The sequence below is a fragment of the Panthera tigris genome, chromosome B2 (assembly GCF_018350195.1).
Source record: "Panthera tigris isolate Pti1 chromosome B2, P.tigris_Pti1_mat1.1, whole genome shotgun sequence".
In the NCBI taxonomy this organism is placed as follows: Eukaryota; Metazoa; Chordata; class Mammalia; order Carnivora; family Felidae; genus Panthera; species Panthera tigris.
The window spans coordinates 49,247,902-49,267,354 of record NC_056664.1 but is presented as its reverse complement, the minus strand read 5'-3'; the positions used below and the strand labels follow the sequence as shown (position 1 = coordinate 49,267,354).

General features: G+C 40.2%; 1 protein-coding gene across 1 annotated transcript in view; it reads left to right on the top strand.

The window, feature by feature from the left end:
* PKHD1 (PKHD1 ciliary IPT domain containing fibrocystin/polyductin) overlaps positions 1 to 19,453 on the top strand; it is a 475,560-nt gene that overhangs the window by 224,513 nt on the left and 231,594 nt on the right. The window contains exons 48-49 of the mRNA XM_007095512.3: positions 12,187 to 12,364; positions 13,803 to 13,998. Of these exons, the coding sequence (XP_007095574.2) occupies positions 12,187 to 12,364; positions 13,803 to 13,998 (374 nt within the window). The remainder of the gene's footprint in view (positions 1 to 12,186; positions 12,365 to 13,802; positions 13,999 to 19,453) is intronic.

The window sequence follows — 19,453 nt, the reverse complement described above, 5'->3', positions numbered from 1 at the left end:
GCTGTTTATAATGCATAATAGGATTGCTTCTGCCCTCTTTAATTTCCAGGTAATGATTGCTGAGTGTCTAGGGTTCTATCTTTTACCTATTTCAAATGCATTGCATATATTTAGCCACACTTCTTTCCTTCCATTGTTTTAAGTGTCCTAAGTGCATGAATATTAAGTCAAGTGATTCAGGCAGACCATGTTGGCATCTTATTTAAACAGGAAAACTCCACAGTAAGTGAATGCCATCAGGACGGCACTAAGTCTGCATTTTGATTGCATATGGAATTAGTTTCCTGACATTCTCTTTTGGAAACCTTAGCAGTACAGTGCTAACATTGAATAGTCTTAAAATTCTCTGCTTTTGCCTTCTCAACTGTTTATTAGTCTATCAGATGTTAATGGGTCTAATTCTAGTGAGCACAATAGCAATGTGGAGAGATATATTTTCATTTCTAATCATTTCGTTTGTGCAGTGCATACTTCCTGTTTTCATTCTCAAGGATGCATCCTGAGTATTATTGTTAGTTTAGTGATTTTGCCAAAGATGTTTTTAATGAATGAGATTTATAAAAGTTAGTGATGTATTTTTTATATGCCTTTCTTTTCAAATGGGAAAATTAATAGATTTGTGTAGTTAAAAAGAGCATGATGTGTTTGTGTATTTATTTGACTGTGTTTTTGATATTCCTTTTTTATGCCTTACTTTGAGAACTACTGGAGACTGTCTCTTGGAAAAGTGCTAAGCAGGGGAGTAGGAGATACAGGCTTCCAGTTGTGGAATGAATAAGTCATGGGAATAAAAGGTATAGTACAGGGAACATAGTCAATGGTATTTTAATAGCCTTGTATGGTGGCAGATGGTAGCTACGCTTGTGGTGGACATAATGTACAGAGTTGAATCACTATGTTATATATCTGAAACTAATGTAACATCGCGTGCCAACTCTTTTCAAATAAAAAAAAACTTTAAAAATTGAAAAAGAAAGGTACTTAGTGATGTGATGTTAACAGGCTCTGCAGATATAATCTTGGCTAAGCATTTATTCTTGGAAATATTCAGGACAGGATGCTTAGGTGGTTACCTTAACAGTAGGTTATGATCCCAGCACTCAGGGACTGACAAGGTAAAAATGGTAATAATCCTGATATAGTATTATGAGTAGATTCAAAAGAGTCTTACTAGGATGAACGACTTGTCTTGGTTTATCTGGAGTTCTCCTGGTTGTAAAATAGAAAATCTCATGTCTCGGCCTTGAGGAATCCAGGATGATTGGTTACCCTACTCCCTACACTTCTACTTAAAATTTTTCAGGTGCACGACAGGTCTATAGGCAAATGCCCAACTACCCCAAAATAGTCTCAGGGAAGTCTCAGAACACTCCCACTTATAAGTCTCTTGGAGCTAGTTTCCTTATCTCTAGGATAAGGAGACTGAATTCAATGATCTCTTGTGCTTTGCTAGTCAAAGTACATCAGCATCACCTGGGAGCTCCTTAGACATGAGCCACCTCAGGTCCCACCACACACATCCTGGATCAGAATCACTAGGTGATTTTTATTAAAGTTTTAGGAGCACTGCTCTAAGGTCCTTCTAACTTTATTTTCCTATGATTCTATCTCTAGTTATTTGTACTTAGTGACTTGATCTCTGTCCCAGAGCATTATAACCTCATTAGGAACATGTCAGAGCTAATGAGCAATTTGAATTCAGCGTGGATACAAACTTTGCTGCATTTCATGGAGAAAGGATTAATTTGTTGTGCTATTTGCCCTGGAGCAAGCACCCTAAGAGTTGATTTACAAAGCTCCCACAGTCTTGATCTTTTGGGGTTGCATGTTGATGGAGATCTGATATGGCACAAGCCCCCTGCTGTCTTCACTCTCAGCTCTTACCTCCCTCCCCCTGCAAGAGGTCCCCCCCCCACCAAGGGCAGGGCGTGAGGCCTCTTGGAGTTGCATAAACAAGGCATCCATTCCCCTTTGCTAACAGCTAAGTGGCTGGAGTGTGATTTCTTCCTGGAAAGGCCCCCTCCATGGTCCAATTCCACTGTAAGTTTTTTGTTTGACATTGGAGACCTTGTATTTCTGTTTCTGTTTCTCACTACCTTATTTAGGTCTGATGTGTACTCATGTTTGTGGCACTTCCTTTTTTATCGTTTCCTCTGACTTGAACCATAACAGTTGAGTTGACAGAGATATATGCATATATTTGAAGTTGGTAATAATACTTTATAATCAGGGGAAGAAGAAATTCCCACCCTCTCCAAGGCAGAGTCTAGTTTATGTTTTGTTAAAATGACAATGTGCTTCGTTCACATGACTGCTGCTTCTCTCTCTCACCAGTTGTGAAAACATGCTTTCTATAGGAGCCACAGATCTTCTGGGTAGTGTTCTTTTCTCAGCTTCTATTACTTCAAGACTCATGCTATCAACCCCATCTTTCCTGAGAAAACAGGGATGGTGTTAGCCCCATTGTGTAAGTCAGGACCTCATTTCAGAAAAATAGGTCAGCAACTGTTTTTCTCCAGAGGTCCCATCGTGATGATGTGCCTCACGTCGTTCTTGGATGTATTGCTTCCCCTACATTTAGATAGATGTTTTCTTCAGAATAGGGATAATTACATGGAACAAAGATAATATTACCAAGAGTTTGTTGTGTGCTCCTTCCACATCTCCTTGATATAAGCTCTCCTCCCTGTCTCTTAAATGCTAACATTGGGGCACCTGGCTGGCTCAGTCGGTAGAGCCGGCAACTCTAGATCCCAGAGTTGTGAGTTCAAGTCCCATGTTGGTATAGAGATTACTTAAAAAAATAAATGTTAATGTTTGTTAAGTTCTGTGCGGCACTTTCCCTTCTTCTCAAGTTATACTTTTCCAAGGTGATCTGGGTTACTTTACCATTTCAGTTAAACATAGAGTGATGCTTCCAGACTTTTTTCCTCTAGTCTATACTGCTCTACTGAATTCCAGACCCATTTATCCAATTGCCCTGATGTTCTGCAGTGTCCAATGTTGTAGCCACTAGCCACAAATAGCTACGAAGCACTTAAAATGTGGCTAGTCCAATTGAGATGTACTGTAAGAGTAAAGTAATCCATATTTCTAAGATGTCAGAGAAAAAAACCAGAGATCTCAATAACTTGTTTATTTTTATTATGTTGAAATAGTATTTTGGATAGAGTAGGTTAAATATATTAAAATTAATTTCACCTGTTTCATTTTACTTTAAAATATTTTTTTAAGTTTATTTATTTATTTTTAGAGAGAGAGTACAAGTGGGGAAGGGCCAGAGAAAGAGGGACAGAGAGAGAATCCCAAGCAGGCTCCACACTAACAGCGTGAAGCCCAAGGTGGGGCTCGAACTCACGAACTGTGAAATCATGAAGTGAGCCAAAATCAGATGCTCAACTGACTGAGCCACCCAGGTGCCCTCATTTTACTTTTTTAATGTGGCTTCTATAAATTTAAGATTATACTTGTGCCTTGTGTTCACGGCTTCTATTATATTTCTATTGAGCAAAAATGCTTTAATGTTTCCACTAGAGTATATACTAGCCATCTCAAATTTGACTTGTTAGAACTGAATTTTTGTTCTTTATCCATAGATTGTTCCTCTCTGGATGTTGAGGCTTCCTGGGTGTTCAGGCAAATGCTTCAGTCATCTAAACCAGAAGCGTGGAGTCATCCTTGACTCATCTTTTACCTCATTTTTCACATATATCACCTGCCAAGTCCTGTCCATTTTATCTCTTAAAATAAAAAATCCCTCTTCAGTCTTTGTACTTCTCTCCATCCCAAGTTTCCCACTCTATTTCTCTCACCTATTGGATGACAACAGCCTGTTAGCTTGCTGTCTTGCTGTGACCTCATCCTTGAACTTTGTAAATGCAGATCTGGTCTTGCCATCCATTCATTCCTTTGCTTAGAACTTTTTAAGAGCTTCCAGTGACTCTCAAAGACAATCCCACAGTGTTACTGTCTCACAGGTCCTTCATGACTTGCTCCCTGTTTATGGTTGTAGCATCATCGCTCAGTGCTTTGCCATCCCTTCCATACATCCCATGCCTCAGCCACGCTCAACTTCTCTGTGCCTTTCAGTTCATAAGGTTCAGTTTCTGTGAACTCAGCATGAAGGTTATTTTCTTGAGTAAGCTTCCCTGAGTTTCCTGAACAGGTTTTGGTATCCCTGCTGTGTGTTGGCTATCTATATTTGCTCTGCCCGATACTCAAATGTCCTGTATAGCTCTATAAATTGTCCATCTCTTGTAGATGGTAAGCAGGGCAGGGATAGGGCTTAGCTGTTTCTTTGTTCAAATTACAGTGCCCAGTATCATGCTGAACACATAGTGACTCAATAAAATTAGCATTTTTTTAAAAAATTTTTTTAACGTTTATTTATTTTTGGGACAGAGAGAGACAGAGCATGAACGGGGGAGGGTCAGAGAGAGAGGGAGACACAGAATCGGAAGCAGGCTCCAAGCTCTGAGCCATCAGCCCAGAACCTGATGCGGGGCTCGAACTCACGGACCGTGAGATCGTGACCTGAGCTGAAGTCGGACGCTTAACCAACTGAGCCACCCAGGCGCCCCTAAAATTAGTATTTAATAAATGAATATAAGTCAAAAAAATTATTGACTTCCCCAAATTTTCCTCTAATGTCCTTACTGTCCATTTCTCTGCTAGGACATGTTTATGAGGAGTTCATGGCACTCAACTTTTGTTTTGGAGACCCAAGTTTAAAATACTATCCTGTCTTTATTTCTAAACTCCTAGGAAAATGTAATATTTAAGAATGTTCTTTTATAATGTCTTCTAGGCTTTTGCTTTCCTGAAGCTTTCAGTTGGCCAGATGATGCATTTCAACAGCTGATTCCTTCTTTCTCTACCCCTACCCACCCCTGCTGAATTAGTAGTTTGCCTGCAGTTGCAGCTGTTTTCTTTCCCTGGTGTTTTAGATGCATTGTTGTAATGGGGAGAATAGGAACTCAACCCTCACAATTACAATCTGGGAATTATTATTACTATTAGTAGTAGTAGTCGTCGTCATTGTCGTTGTCTAGAGCACTCTACAGGTATTTCATTTGTCATGGACTTATTCAAATATCAATAAATCAAACCATGATCTCTCTCTAATCATTCACTCTATTGAGTGTGGGACAAATTAAAAGAGTTTGTAAGACATTGCAGGTTGGCCAACCAGTCCCTCTAAATTTATAAGATGTACATAAAATAGTTAGGACACAAGCATGTATTTGAAATTATTTTTAAAAGACTAAAGAATAGAGAAGTAAGAGTTATTTGTGGGTACAAGTCATAACTGCCCCCCACTTCCTAAGAAGTATTTTTCTGGAGAAATTACTTTCTTTGCTTCAGTTCTCACATCAATAAAATGGACATAATGGTATTTATCTCACAAGGTCATTGCCTGGCATATAGTGAGTACTTAATAAATGTCATCTGTAAAAAGACATATTTTATGTCTATTTTACAGCTGTAATTTACAAAACAACATATAAATATACTGCTAACTGAATAAAATACTATCGATTTTATGTTTCTGAGCAACAAATGCCTGGCAAGGGAATTAAGTAAGCTCAAATGTAACTTAATCCAATTCTTCAAAAATAAGGAATACTTTCCAACAGTTATGTGATGCTCTACTGATCCAGCAAAACCTTCCAGCTAATCATAGAATTTGGAGTCATTGAGGACATTCTTTGATTCATTGTGCCCCAATACCTTCTTTTTCTTTCTTCCTACTTCTGGAAAAGAAAAGGTTAAAGTTCTTGTTGATCACCTTGATTCTTAGATCTTGCTTAATATCCTCTCCTGTAGTGCTTGCGTTCAGTTTTTACCTATGTAACTGCTGTTAATGTGTCAGTGTTCAAAGTATAAGGCACCCCCTGCCTCTGTGAATGCAAAAGTAAAGAAGAGTTCAAATGGAAATTTTGGCCTAGCTTTTCCTTTAATAATCGCCTAACTCTGTTTCCTAGGGATAAAGGCACAGCATTGCTAATGGTATCTTTTCAGTCCTCAAAAGAAAAAAAAAGTGAGACAGGAAAATTCCAAGAAGTATTATCCTTTCTTATCAGCAGAGGTTACAGAAATAAAATAGAAAAAGATCTAAAACTCATAACAGACCTCAGACTGAGAAATATCATCAACAATACTACATGGTTATTAAATTTCATGAATAATAAAGGGGCACAGTAGTGTGCTGGTAAGTGTTTAACAACTAGCTCTCTAGAATAAAAAGCCCTGATTTGTAGCATTTGCCCAATTTCATGGTGAAAATACTCTCCTATGACCTATTCATTCCTACTGATGGTAGGTATGCTGTCACTGAACACAGCCTTGGGTTGAGTGCCTGGCAAAGTTCATGAGTAAGCATTGGTCAGTTCCACCACAGCCCCTGGTATGTGTGTGTGTTTAGAAAAGGGAAGATAAATTTGTTTGTTTGTTTATTGATTGGTTTATGAGAGAGCATGTGTGCACATATGCACGTGAGCAAAGGAGGAGTAGTAAGAGAGAAAGAGAATCAGAAGTGGGCTAGGAGCTATCAGCACAGAGCCCCATGATGTGGGGCTAGAACTCATGAACCATGAGATCATGACCTGAGCCAAAATCAGGTACTTAACTGCTTAAGCGACTGTGACAACCAGGCCCCCCAGGAAGACAAGTTTCTTAGTCTAACTCCCTACCTGATATATAGTAACATTGTTTTTAAATATCCCTGACAAATGGTTGTTTACTCCCTGGGGGCATAACTCCGATGGTGATATTCACATGTTCTGAGGTACTCATTCTGACTGAATTCAACAGATCAAGAGAAGTGTATGAAGGATTATTTTAGGTAGGATAGTTGGCATCTATTTCTTCTCTTCATAGATTAAGATATAATGAGAAGTATTGTCCTAAGTGTGCCGTAAAAACTATAGACACTACCTTTGAGGAGATGCTAGGTTGATTCCAGGGCTTCTCTAAATTACATTATTATTACTTCAGCCAACTCTGAAAAAAGACAAACAGAAATAGAGACCCACAAAGTCATGATGGAGTGATGTTGGGGTACACCCATCAGAAAGACAAGGATTATTAAATCATATGGCTTCCTCTCTGCTTACCAGTTCTATTTTGTATGTGAATACGAGGATTATTTTTTCTTTAAATTTTTAATGTTTATTTATTATTGAGAGAGCATGAGCATGGGAGGGGTAGAGAGAGTAGGAGACACATAATCTGAAGCAGGCTCCAGTCTCTGAGCTGTTAGCACAGATCTCGTCGCGGGACTCGAACTCACAAACCAGGAGATAATGACCTGAGCCAAAGTCACCCAGGCACCCCTGTGAATTTGAGGATTATTAAAAGTTTGGGGTAAAGACTTAATGTTGTGGCTTTCTTCCTCTTTTTAGGTGTCTTACTCAGAATGAGAAATATTTTTAGGTGTTTCTTAATAAGGGTATATAAAAATTATTGATACATATAAAATATCACTGGATGGTGCCAGCTTAGAGGTAGGATGATGGATTTCTGACAAAGACTTGTTATGAGCTCAATGTATTTTAAAGGGTGCTCAAGCAGGGCTTTGTCACACACAAAAAAATGTTGGCTGTGCTCAAAATTTCGATTTTGTACTCTGTGCAGTAAAAGATGAGAGTGACAGCAGTAAGCGTGGATATTCAAGAGATGCAGCACCATTTGAGGCTAGTTATTAGGATGTGTCTGGCTTAGGAGATGTGTAATTACAAGGGGTTTATTTCACAATTGTTCTGAATTGAGAGCATTTAGAGCTCAATGCAGTGTTTGTCTTAATACAGAGATATGGACCCTCAGGAAAAGTAAGCTAATGGTAAACACAAACCAGGGAGTTAATATTTGTTCTCATTGGTATTGTTGATTGCCTAACAAATCCTTTGTGGGCAGTATACATTCAACAGTTCTACACAGTATATGGGCACTAAATTACACAACTGTTTATGCGACTAGTATTTTAAATTGGTACTTAGGCTGGGAAGTTTTATCAAGCGATAGTGCTACATTTCTAAAGGAAAATATCCCTTAGTTAAAAACAAGCTTCGTTATTAAAAAAAAAAAAGAATAAAACTTAAGGCACCCCTTTGAGCAGGAAAAGGAAAGGAATGGTTTGTTGTTCTTTTGTCTTTTTGATTATACCCAGAGCTGTTGCTGATGCAGAGGTAAGGGTTAACATTTAAAATGGACTGGTTGCCTCCTGATTTCTTGCACATAAAGCCATGAGAAGTTCAGGGAGAGACTTCTTCCCCTAGTAATGAAGCTCTCTGCTGCTAATGGCCCATGCAGACTCCCTTGGCTCCTCCAAATTAGAAATACTTTTGTGCTCCTTTGCTTCATTAACAGTAAAGAGAGGGAGATTGGTGGCTATTTAGGGCACAGGGAAATTGGTGGCTATTTAGGGCAAGTGAAAATTGTAGTCATTATGGTTGGTAAATTCTCTTCATGGTGTTCTTCGAGTCTTGATGTTCTTTTGGTGCTTTTCAGAAGAGCCCACCATTGTCACTTCTGGCATTTGGCCTAGAAGGATAGGAGCTGATTTGACTTTGGAGTTTTGGCCCCCAGTGATGGTCAACACAAGGCATCTTGCCTATGGGGAGATGGGTGTTTGACATTTTAAATTTGTTTTTGGAATGCACCATTTCCACTACCAGTTGAATAAAGGTATATTTGATAACCTCCTTCTCTACATGGATTGAATTACACGAAGATGGTGCTGCCCATGAGTACCTGTAAAACTGCATCCCACGTAAACTTTAGTTGAGATGGATGGGATGGCATGGGAGAGTCGGGGCAATGCATGAAGAAGGAAGAGGAAAGGATAATTTAGTATCACAATGTGCTATGATGGGCCTCTGGTTGATCAGACAGTTAGCATAAGATTATTGGATGCTGCTTAGAAGGGCAAGGGCATCAGAAGGAAGGTACAACTGTCCCAGAGACAAACATAACTGAATTAATGTTAGTGTGTAGTGGGTTTACAATATTTGAGGAGGAGGTCATGTTTATAAGAGCTTTTGGAAAATGGAGAGTATGGTCTAAAAAATGACTCCTTCAATAATTGGAGTTACAAACAATAGAACCAGGAGAAATTGTACCCTAAATGTTGATTTATAAATGTGATACTGTTAGAAAGTTGAGAATTAATTCTAGTCAAAATTATCAGGAAGATTCTTGGGGCCACATCACTGAAATCAAGAAGCATTTGTGGAAATATCTACCCCATTGATTTTTCTTTTAATTTTTAGAATTTTTAATGTTTTTTTAAATTTTAAATTTGAGAAAGAGAAAGCAGGGGAGGTGCAGAGAGATGGAGACACTATCTGAAGCAGGCTCCAGGCTCCCAGCTGTTAGCACAGGATTTGAACTCAAGAGCAGTGAGATCATGACCTAAGCCAAAGTTGGACGCTCAACCGACTGAGCCACCCTGGCACCACCCCCCCAATTGATAGATTAAAAAAGTTTATTTATTTATTTTGAGAGAGACGGAGACAGAGTGAATGAGGGAGTGGCAGAGGGAGAGGGAGACAGAGAATCCAAGGCAGGCTCTATGCTACCAGCATAAAGCCAGATGCAGGGTTTGAACTCATGAAACCATGATACTTGCAGAATCTCAAATACTCAGAATCATTCTGTGGACTGTGAAGAATCCCACTTTACATACTGATCACTATACCTGCTGCAGCCAACCTCTCTACCTCTTTGGTAGTTCTTGGTTCCAACTTTATCTCCTCTTAACATATTTGTTTTACATTTATTTCTCATAAGACTTTTTAAAATGCATTGGTTGGACCACATTGTGCTGGATATTCTCCTGGGACTCTGGGATGCACGGTTTTAGTTGGAGGCATAGAGAGTCATGACGACTGAGGACAAATGGCTAGAAAATACAAGGAAGAAAAGTTAGCTTTCTAAAGATTGCCTAAAGATTAAAATGTAAAAATAAACTCCATAAATGTAATGATCTTCTATGGGAGGATATGAATATCTCATAACTAGCAGAAGGGACAGGCAGAAATTTGGAGGGAATTTTTGCAATGGATTGGAAGTTAGGATAGATGACCTTTATGTCCATTCTAAAAATACGAGTTTAGGATTGTTCTTTAGTTCCAGTCTGAATCCTCGTATACATATGAAAAATGCTAAATATCCCAAGCCCAAGGACAGAAAATCCCCCTCCAAAACTTCTAAAGGTTCAGTTAATGCTGCATAGGGAAATCTGGGGAAAGAGTAGTTTTCTTTCTCCCTCAAATTTCTGAGCATTTTTAAATTCCTTTCATTTTATTAATTAATGAATGAAAGAAACACATTTATTCTTACAAGAAGTATGTATAAAATACTGCATTTCCTGGGCCAAGGATCTGTACCATGAAAAGTTTTGAGTGTGTTTTTAAATGACCAAATACCATGGGTACATTGCTAAACATTAAAATAAATAGTACAGAATGGCAAATCTGGCACATATGAGGTTCTTTTTTAAATGAGCTGTGAGTAGGGGCGCCTGGGTGGCTCAGTCGGTTGAGTGTCCGACTTCGGCTCAGGTCATGATCTCGCGGTCTGTGAGTTCGAGCCCCGTGTCGGGCTCTGGGCTGATGGCTCAGAGCCTGGAGCCTGCTTCCGATTCTGTGTCTCCCTCTCTCTCTGACCCTCCCCCGTTCATGCTCTGTCTCTCTCTGTCTCAAAAATAAATAAACTTAAAAAAATTAAAAAAAAATAAATGAGCTGTGAGTAGATATTACTGGGCTTAGTGGTGATGACTGAATACATATATTATCTCTAAGTTTCACAGTAGATATATATCAAAGATACATACTGTTGTTGCCTCCATTTTAGAAAAAGCAAATTAAATCCTAAAGAGGGTCAGTAATTTGCCCAAATTCATCTATCTAGTGTATGCAAATATAGATTCCCAATTTATACCCATTTGACCATAGTACCCAAGCATTTAACACTAAAAACAGTTTTCTTTCTATAAAATGCACGGGATTGTAAATCGGCTTTGGATATGCGCAGGCCACACCTTACTTTGAAAACCCAACATCCTCCTTTGTCTCATTTCCCTCTAGTTTGAGAATTTAATTATCTGCCTGCAGCAAAATGCCACAGTTGAACATTCTCATGGAAATCAAACCGAAGGGTGAAGGACAGTCATAATGTGTATTGAATTTTTTTTTTTTTTTTTTTTTACTTTTGCCTCTTATTTTCTGTCCACTTTGACTTTCTTTTAGGGTCTTAGCATGTGGCTAAATCTTTTTATGTTCTAGTGAAGTCTTAAAAATCACTTTCTGTATAATTTGTAGAAATTAATAAATTTCTAGTTCTACCTTGTGACATTCATAACAATTTTGCTGTACTCTGACTCAATTTCCTCATTTGCTAAAATGCACTTCTAGAAATGCTTTATATAAATTAGGAAGTTGGCACCAGCTGTTTTGGAGAGAGTTCATCCATTCACTCTTCTTTCATGTAATAAACATCATTTGAGTGCCCGTAGGTGTAGGCCCTGTGCCAGGGTAGAGGATACTAAAAAGGAGAAAATATCTCTAACTTCAAGATCTCACAGTCTATGTTAATAAACAAAAAAATCCAGCACTAGGTGGGAGTAAGCACTGGGAATTGTGCAAGCACACAGGAGAGGAGCCAGGTCATCTCTTCTTTCTGGGGAAGGTGATTGGAAGGCTACTGAAGCCATTTTTACCAGGTGGTTGGAGGTGGGTTTCTGAGAGTCTAGGCACGTTAAGTTCTGGGTCTGAGTTATTGCCCCAATAAAAATATTTAATAACTATATGATATGTTTTCTGATGCTGATAAAATTGGTCTAGGGCAAAAATCAGCCCAGGGACAATTCTTTATAAAAATACTATTATATATTCTTGGCTATATGAAGTCATTAAGATGGCATTTATTAGTGGCCTCATAGCTGAGTATTACTACCTTCAACCCACTAGACCAGTGGAATGCATTAATGATCCAGTGATGTCTTCCCACTGGGCTATTTTGACCCGCAGAGTGCTTACTAAAAGTTCCATGGATACACAGACAAGATAGCTCAAGACACACATGGGAAGAATAGAAGATGAATTACCACTGATGGGAGAGGAGTGGATTAGATCCAGAATGGACAAATAACTCACAACTCATTTTTTTCTTTTTAAATTACCCTAGAGCTAATGCTCCAGATGTTCCTTATGATTTAATCATGACTGACAGCAGAAATAAGACAACCATAGTCAATTATGTACGTGACACATTGTCTAACCCTTATGGCTGGATGGCTCTGCTCTTGGATCAAGAGACTTACTCAGTGCAGTTTGAGAACCCTTGGATCAACAGATCTCTGCAGGTAACCCCAGGAATTCATTTACTGGTATGGACCATTTCCCAGGGATTCTTATCTTTTTTTTCTGTGAAATAGCAGTTTACAGGTATTAACATCTTCTGGCACTGATAACTAAAACCACCACAGCATTTTGGCCTAGTGAATGTAATCTGAATATAAGATATGGTGGTTATTGTTTATTTTATTTTTTAAACTTGAAAATTTCTGAATCTGTTTGAATCTTACTTTGAATAACAGAATGGTTATACCTGAAATTTTAACTTTATTAATACAATGAAAAACATCTACTAAGCCTCCTATAGAATTATATTATTATAATATTAGGGATTAAGAACCAATCTTCTCCAGGGAGAAGAACCAATTTACTCCTGGAGAACCAATTTTCTTCAGGGAGAAGTGTTTGTAGCCCGAGAAAATGTCTTAACAAAACATTTTTACATTGCATACTGCCACCTTGTGGTCAAAGATTAACTTGCACATGAAGGTCTGGACCTTCATTGGGGTTGGTTGAAAGAGTCAAATGGTTAGGGGCATCCAAGATAGGAATAGCCATGTGGAAAGTGGGTGCATTTTTATGAAAAAAAGATACTCGAATGGATTTCTTTATGCTCATCTTCTTCCTTTTAATGCATTTTTTTCTTCCTGTCTCCTCATATACATTCTTCTTAGGGTCATGAGATCAGGTCTGACTTGGGACATAGTTTAAGGCAGAATCTCCTTTGATCCTCTCTCTAGCAACCCTTCCCACCCTTCCCCTACCTTCTCAGAAAGGACAGCTATTTCCTTCCCTTGAGGTTCCCAGGAGAACATCTTGGAGAATTTTCATGAGGTGAAGGCAGCAGAATGATGACTCTGGAGGTGAATACCCTTGTGTCTATCCTGGTGCAGTACTCCCCTGCTTTGTGGTGTGGGGCAAGTTACTGAACCTCTGTCTGCCTCAGTGTCCTCATCTGTAAAATGGGGCAGTAACACACGGAGTTGTTGAAAGATTGGATGTCTTGGTATGAATAGAACTTGAGCATGTAGCAAATGCTCCAACAGTGCTAGCTTATTACTATTATAAATGGATGGCCCTACTATCATTGCCTGCCTCTTTAGGTGATGGGAAAAAGTGGAAAAGAATTCTAGATCTGGCTCTGTATCTCACGGCAGTTTGACCTGGGACAAGTCAATTCACTTGTCTTGTTTTTCTTCTCTGTTAGTTGAGGTTGTTAAACAAGAGAAACTTGTAGAGTCTTTCCATCCTCATGTTCTAAGATTCTGTAGCTCTGGTTATGAATTTATTATGGAGTGGATTTAAATAAGCCTATTTTCTGCAAGAAGAGTAGTCTGGGTGTGAACTGCTGTTTCTAACCTACTCTACTTGCTTTCTTTGTATCTATTTTCTGGGGAAAGCCTTCCTTATTAAATGAGCATTATTGTATTGTTCTCTCACTTAAAGTACTCAGCAACGTTTGGCAACTTTGCGCCTGGGAATTACCTCCTGCTCGTGCACACAGTCTCGTGGCCTTACCCTGACATCCTCATAAGGTGTGGGAGTCGGGTAGGTCAGTCCCTTCCATCTCTGCCATCACCTGGTCAGGACCAAGGTTGTGACTGGTTCTTCAATACCCAGTTGAGGCAACTCACCTATCTGGGTAAGTATAACTGGATGAGAATTTTGAGGGCACACAGTGGGAAACCACCATTCACTCTCCAATTCTAAACGTTTGTGGTATGAAGTTATGAGGAACTGGAGGGGAGAGCCATGTGTTGCTGTGAAATGATTGGACTCTGAAATCTGACAGCTTGGGCAGTTGTCCTGAGTTCCATGTCCCTTCTCCTTGTGCCTAGTCATATATCCACAGAGTCTGATCTACACTTGAGCTCAGGGACTATTAAATTTTAATAGCACCAGAGAGGGGAGTATGGTTAATTCTCTGGCATTTGTAAGTCTTTGCCGAATGGATTGTTGTATATTTTATTTGCACTGAATTGTACCATTCAAATTTTATTTCTGATTTGATCAACCATAAACTATAAAAACTCAGGATGGACAGAGATCCCTGAGACTGTTTTACCACTAAAGCTGAATGCAGCCATTAAGTAAGAACAAATAGGTGACATAAACTTTAACTATGACAAGGTTCACTTGATATATATTCTAGAAGAGAATTTTAATTTCAAATTGTTTTTTCTATTTCTTAGCATGCTTGTGAAGAGTCTGTCTTGTCTATTGGTCAGATTTTGTTCATGAACTGCAAACTTTAAATGGCCACATAAACCAAATGTGGTAAAGGAATACTTGTGGCATAAAGAAAATCAAGTCATGCAACTACAGATCTTCTTCTCCTTTGCTATCCCTATTTATTGAATTAATGGCAAGTTGTGCTATTAAGCTGTTTATTCACATATATGGTTTAAGTGCACATCTGTGTAAGTATGTATATTTATATATAGATGTACAGCTGTGTGCATATATGAGCGTATATATGATGTAGATGCATTTTTCAGTTTAAAACATTTTTATTAGGTAGATAGCCTTTATTAATTAAAAAAATTCTTTGTATCAGAATAACCTAGGGTCTCCACCTTTAAATGATAGGAGTTGGAAAAGGGACAGGAAATCACAGAGGGTTAGTTGGTTGATTAATAAACATGGAGACTGTAGGTCCTTAGGAGGATCCCCAGTGCTCTATGCAGTGGTTTCTGTGGTCATTTGTGCCACCTGTATCCTCTGAGTGAATGGGTGGGTAGGTGGCTAGAGCTACTTCTGTTCTCATTTCTGGGCGGTCCAGTGAGGATGTGAGGATTCAGGGGGAACTGAGTCTTGTGCTGCTCCTTGGTGGTGGTGTCCTGTGCAGCTGTGTTGGATTGGGTGGGTTTGGTTATGATTTTGGATATCCTTTCCGTGAAGTTTGCATTCTTGCTGGAAAGCTAATAAGGCCATGATGGCAGTGAGGTAGTTGCTGCTGGTACCTCACCAAGACCCCGAGCAATAGTGTTCTGGCTCTTTGCCGATTAGTTTGTCACTTCCATTTAATTGTTTTTTTGGACCACGTGACTTTATAGGTCTGGGTCCTAATTGTTTTTTTGGACCATGTGACTGGGATAATTTACATAAAATATATTTCGTCTAAGAGGAGAACATAAGTCAAGACCTCACAGTTTATGTGGACATATTCCTGATATTCAAAAAAATGATATGGGGAGGGTGGTTTATACAGAAGTTTCATTTTATCATAGTGAAACTGCTTGACCTCTTTCAGGTCCATTGAATTTCCTGCCAGGGGTGGGGGATGGAGAGACCATGCTCCTATTCCTGGCTAGCTTTGCATTCAGAGTGCTGCTTCACTGACAGCTGGCTGTGTTTCATTAATTTGTTGACCACTTCTAAGCGGACCATCTTTTGTATTGTTTGTTTGCAACCTTACCACACATCCCTCAGGATAGGAAGTTAAAAAAAATCACAATTATCTCTGTTTCCTCCATTTGGCTGCTTTGTGTGTGATTGTGAAGATACCTGACTCATCTTAGACTCAGTTGAGAAAAGAAAAAAATCAGAACCCAGGCATTCTAGCTCCTGGCTATAGCTCTCCCCACTAGAGTGTGCTGCCTACTAAATAATCATTGATCACTGACCAAATAGGGTGGGGAGTGCTAGGCAGGGTTGTGGGAGAAAACTTCTCATTGATCCCCAGTGCCAAAAAACAAAAAGTCCTGCACACATAATACATGTTGAGAGTATTACTCTTCTCTGTGAAGGCAAGTTTTGTCTTTCTTTAGCAAATGTGTCTTTATGGGATGTAGGTTCTTTCAAAAGCTCATGGCCAGAGATTACGGTTTAGGGTTTTAATCAGTGGCTGGCTATTTCACCTGGGGCGCACAATTATAAATGCTCCATGTCTCAGTGGCTTCAAGTATACGACGAGGTTAAGAATATCTACTTATCTCTTGGAATTGTGGTACAAAACACCCAGATATCTTCAAATGTGATTAGTATACCCTGTTACTTTACTACACATTTTCTCAGTAGATTATTTCTCTAGATTTTTTTCTTTTTTTCCTAGAAGATTAGCAATGCCACATACCTTGAACTTAGTGTACATGTCATGACCTTTCTGAAACGGTCTCATTCCATTTTCCTTGACTAGATTTTATAAGATAACTGAGATTCATGATAACATGACATATATGATACATTGTTTTCATGTCCGAAATTTAATACCACTTAAGCAATTGTTACCCATAGAATAAGATAACCTAGCTCATTTAAACATATCTTTTAAGAAGATTGGTTAAGGTTGCCTTTCTAAAGCCCCTGAGAATTTTGCCTAATAAGCCACTTGTGGAACAGACCATAGCAAAATACTCGTGTTCTATAGTTTGTGTTAGGACCATGAGGAGCAACGTTTGATGTGAGAAATGGCGACAAATGGTTCCAAACTGTAACTTCTATGACATGCTTGGGAATGGGGAAGACTGCAGGATAAGCGTTCTTTTATATTTTCAGAGTCAGAGTCCAATCCAGCAAGCCTATTTTTTCTGTTTACGCGATCTGATGAACTAGCAGCTCCCGTCTCTGCCTTCCAGAGCCAGTTCCCCACTGCCTCTTTCCCTGCTGTTTTTCCAGGGATGTTTCAGTTCATGGTTAACTATTTTTATTTTTTAGTTACATTAACGCTATGAAATAATTAGTCAGCTAATTAATCTGGTTTACAAGCTTTGTAGGATTCTTCAGCTGTCAGTCAGGCCCAGGCCTGAGGCCTACATCTAGTCTCAGCTCTCTTGCCCATGTGATTCCCGTTGCCATGGCTACTGGCTACATCTGCTGACACCCCACTCTCTATTTATTGCTTAATTAAGAATTTCACGCTCAGCCCTTATCTGCCTCTAAGAACAAGCGCACACTGTTAAGAAATTCCAAATTTAGGCTCAGGCACAAGGAGAGCCTTTCTTGCAGGCTTGGCTGGATGGAGCCTCTCTAACGATCTTCTCGGCATCCCAGCCGCCACCCTTCAATCAAAAATCATTAAATGGGGCAGAGATAATGAGCATGTAGCATATCAAAAGAAGGATGTTTGCTTGGTCCAAAGGAGGAAAGGCTGCTAGACCCCATGCTCAGCTCCACTTCAAAGGGAGATGAGACTGCTCATCACTGGGGCCTGATAAAGCCTCATTTGTTCTGGGCTTGACTTATGAAAAAGGTCTGGTGTGTCAGGGTCCCGTCTCACAGACGCGGGATCCCCCAACCACTTGCCTCCACCTCTATCAGCCCCCCACCCCGCCCCGCCCTGGCCTTCCGCACACTCGTGTGTCAGCACTCAGGCAGCTGGGTCCCCCCAAAGCATCAGGCGGAGCGTATAATCACTGACTCTCCACTCACAATGGCCACTTGTAGGGGGGTGGCTGGGAGGAGGCCTTCATCACAATAGGAACACAATTATTGCAGCTGCTAGGGAGGGCTATGCTTCTTCCTGTAGGAATATAATAGGACTTGCCCCAAAAGGGAGGAGAAGGCTGGGGGGAGGTGATGGGGGTTTGAGAGGGGTGGAGGAAACCATCTTGAGTTGATTATTCATATTCTGACTCTTGGAAGCCCGATGCGGAGCCAGTGGGGTTCCAGCAGCTGCTCGTGCACAGTCCTCTCCTAATAATTGTACATTCTGTCAGGGGTCAACTTACTTTTGACCCTGTCCTTTTATATCACGAAAAGGCTCTTTAGGGCAAACTGTTGGGTTGTGGCAGGGTGCATTAAACGCCCACAGCCTCTTACCCTTGCTTTCTCCTCCACCCACCCAGCAGCCGGTGATAAATTCATGTCAGATGCTGAGCCATTCACAGTTGCCCTCCCGGGTTCACACAGCCCCGCTCTCGCAGCAGAGATGCAGCCGGGCTGGATATTGTGTGAGACGGCAGCTGAGCCAGCGCCTGCGAGGCGCAGAGGCTCCTGCCTACCACCTTCTTCTGATCTGATGGAAAAAAAGACATGTCTAGCCAGACTGGCCAGTGCCTGTCTCCAAACAGCCCCCTCGCCAAGATAAAGGCAGGCTGTTTGGCAAGAAGCCGGGCCTGTGTTCCAGGGCAAGAGGGCTGTAGATAGAAAGACAGATGGATCTTATTGTGTGCTCCAGTTGTCCTGAAGAAGTCAAGTCACATCACACAGAAGGCTCAGAAAAGATGCTGTTAACTGGGAGATCCTGAAAATAAGGAGTGTCTGTCTTCCTGAGGTTGTGGCCAGGAGATCATGGGTACCTCCTGGGTTTCTGTCTTCTCAAAGAGGTCAGGGCTCAGGGATTAGGGCAGGCTGCTGCCTACATCCTTCTGTTGTTCAGCTGGTCCAGAAGACCCCCAACAACTCCTTGGGAAGGAATTCTGTTAGCATCTGTGGAGGAGAGAGGACTCAACTTGCTCCCCTGAGCATTTTGGGAGGCTTTTATAAGCAGAGCAGAATCATAATCCTTTGAAACTCTGCCGCCATTCCCATGCTGAGGCCCTCTAAGGCAATCCATAGCATTCTAGTTAATAAATTAATTTACATTCTTATAGAAAACTCATTCCCCAAAGATCCCCAAGGATTTTTGCCAGTAATATAGACGACTGACTTTGGGGACCTGCACTAACCTTTATGGCAAAAATATAGAGAATGGAACAGGAGCTGGCGATATGAAAAGAGACTTTGCCTGTCCGTTGCAAGAAACTTCTTTCCAAAAGGAAAAGGAAGGAAAAAAAGGAGAAAAGGAAAGAAAAAAGCAAGGAAGGAAAACTCAGAAGTCAGAATCAAATACTTTTTCTAGGAATCACTCAGATTAAGGAGCTAATTCTTAGGGATGCTGGTGGCTAGCCCTAGTTCATGTAGGGAATGGGTAGTACAACCAGTATTCAAAGTCAGCCTTTTTGACTCTAGTTTGGTGCTTTTTCTAGTATACTACTGTTGTGGGGGTATTTTTTAATGTCTATTTATTTATTTTTGAGTGAGAGACAGTGAACACAAGTGGGGAGAGGTGCAGAGAAAGAGGGAGCCAGAATCTGAAGCAGGTTCCAGGCGCTGAGCTGTCAACGCAGAGGCCAGCACTGGGCTCAAACTCAAGAACTGTCAGATCATGACCTGAG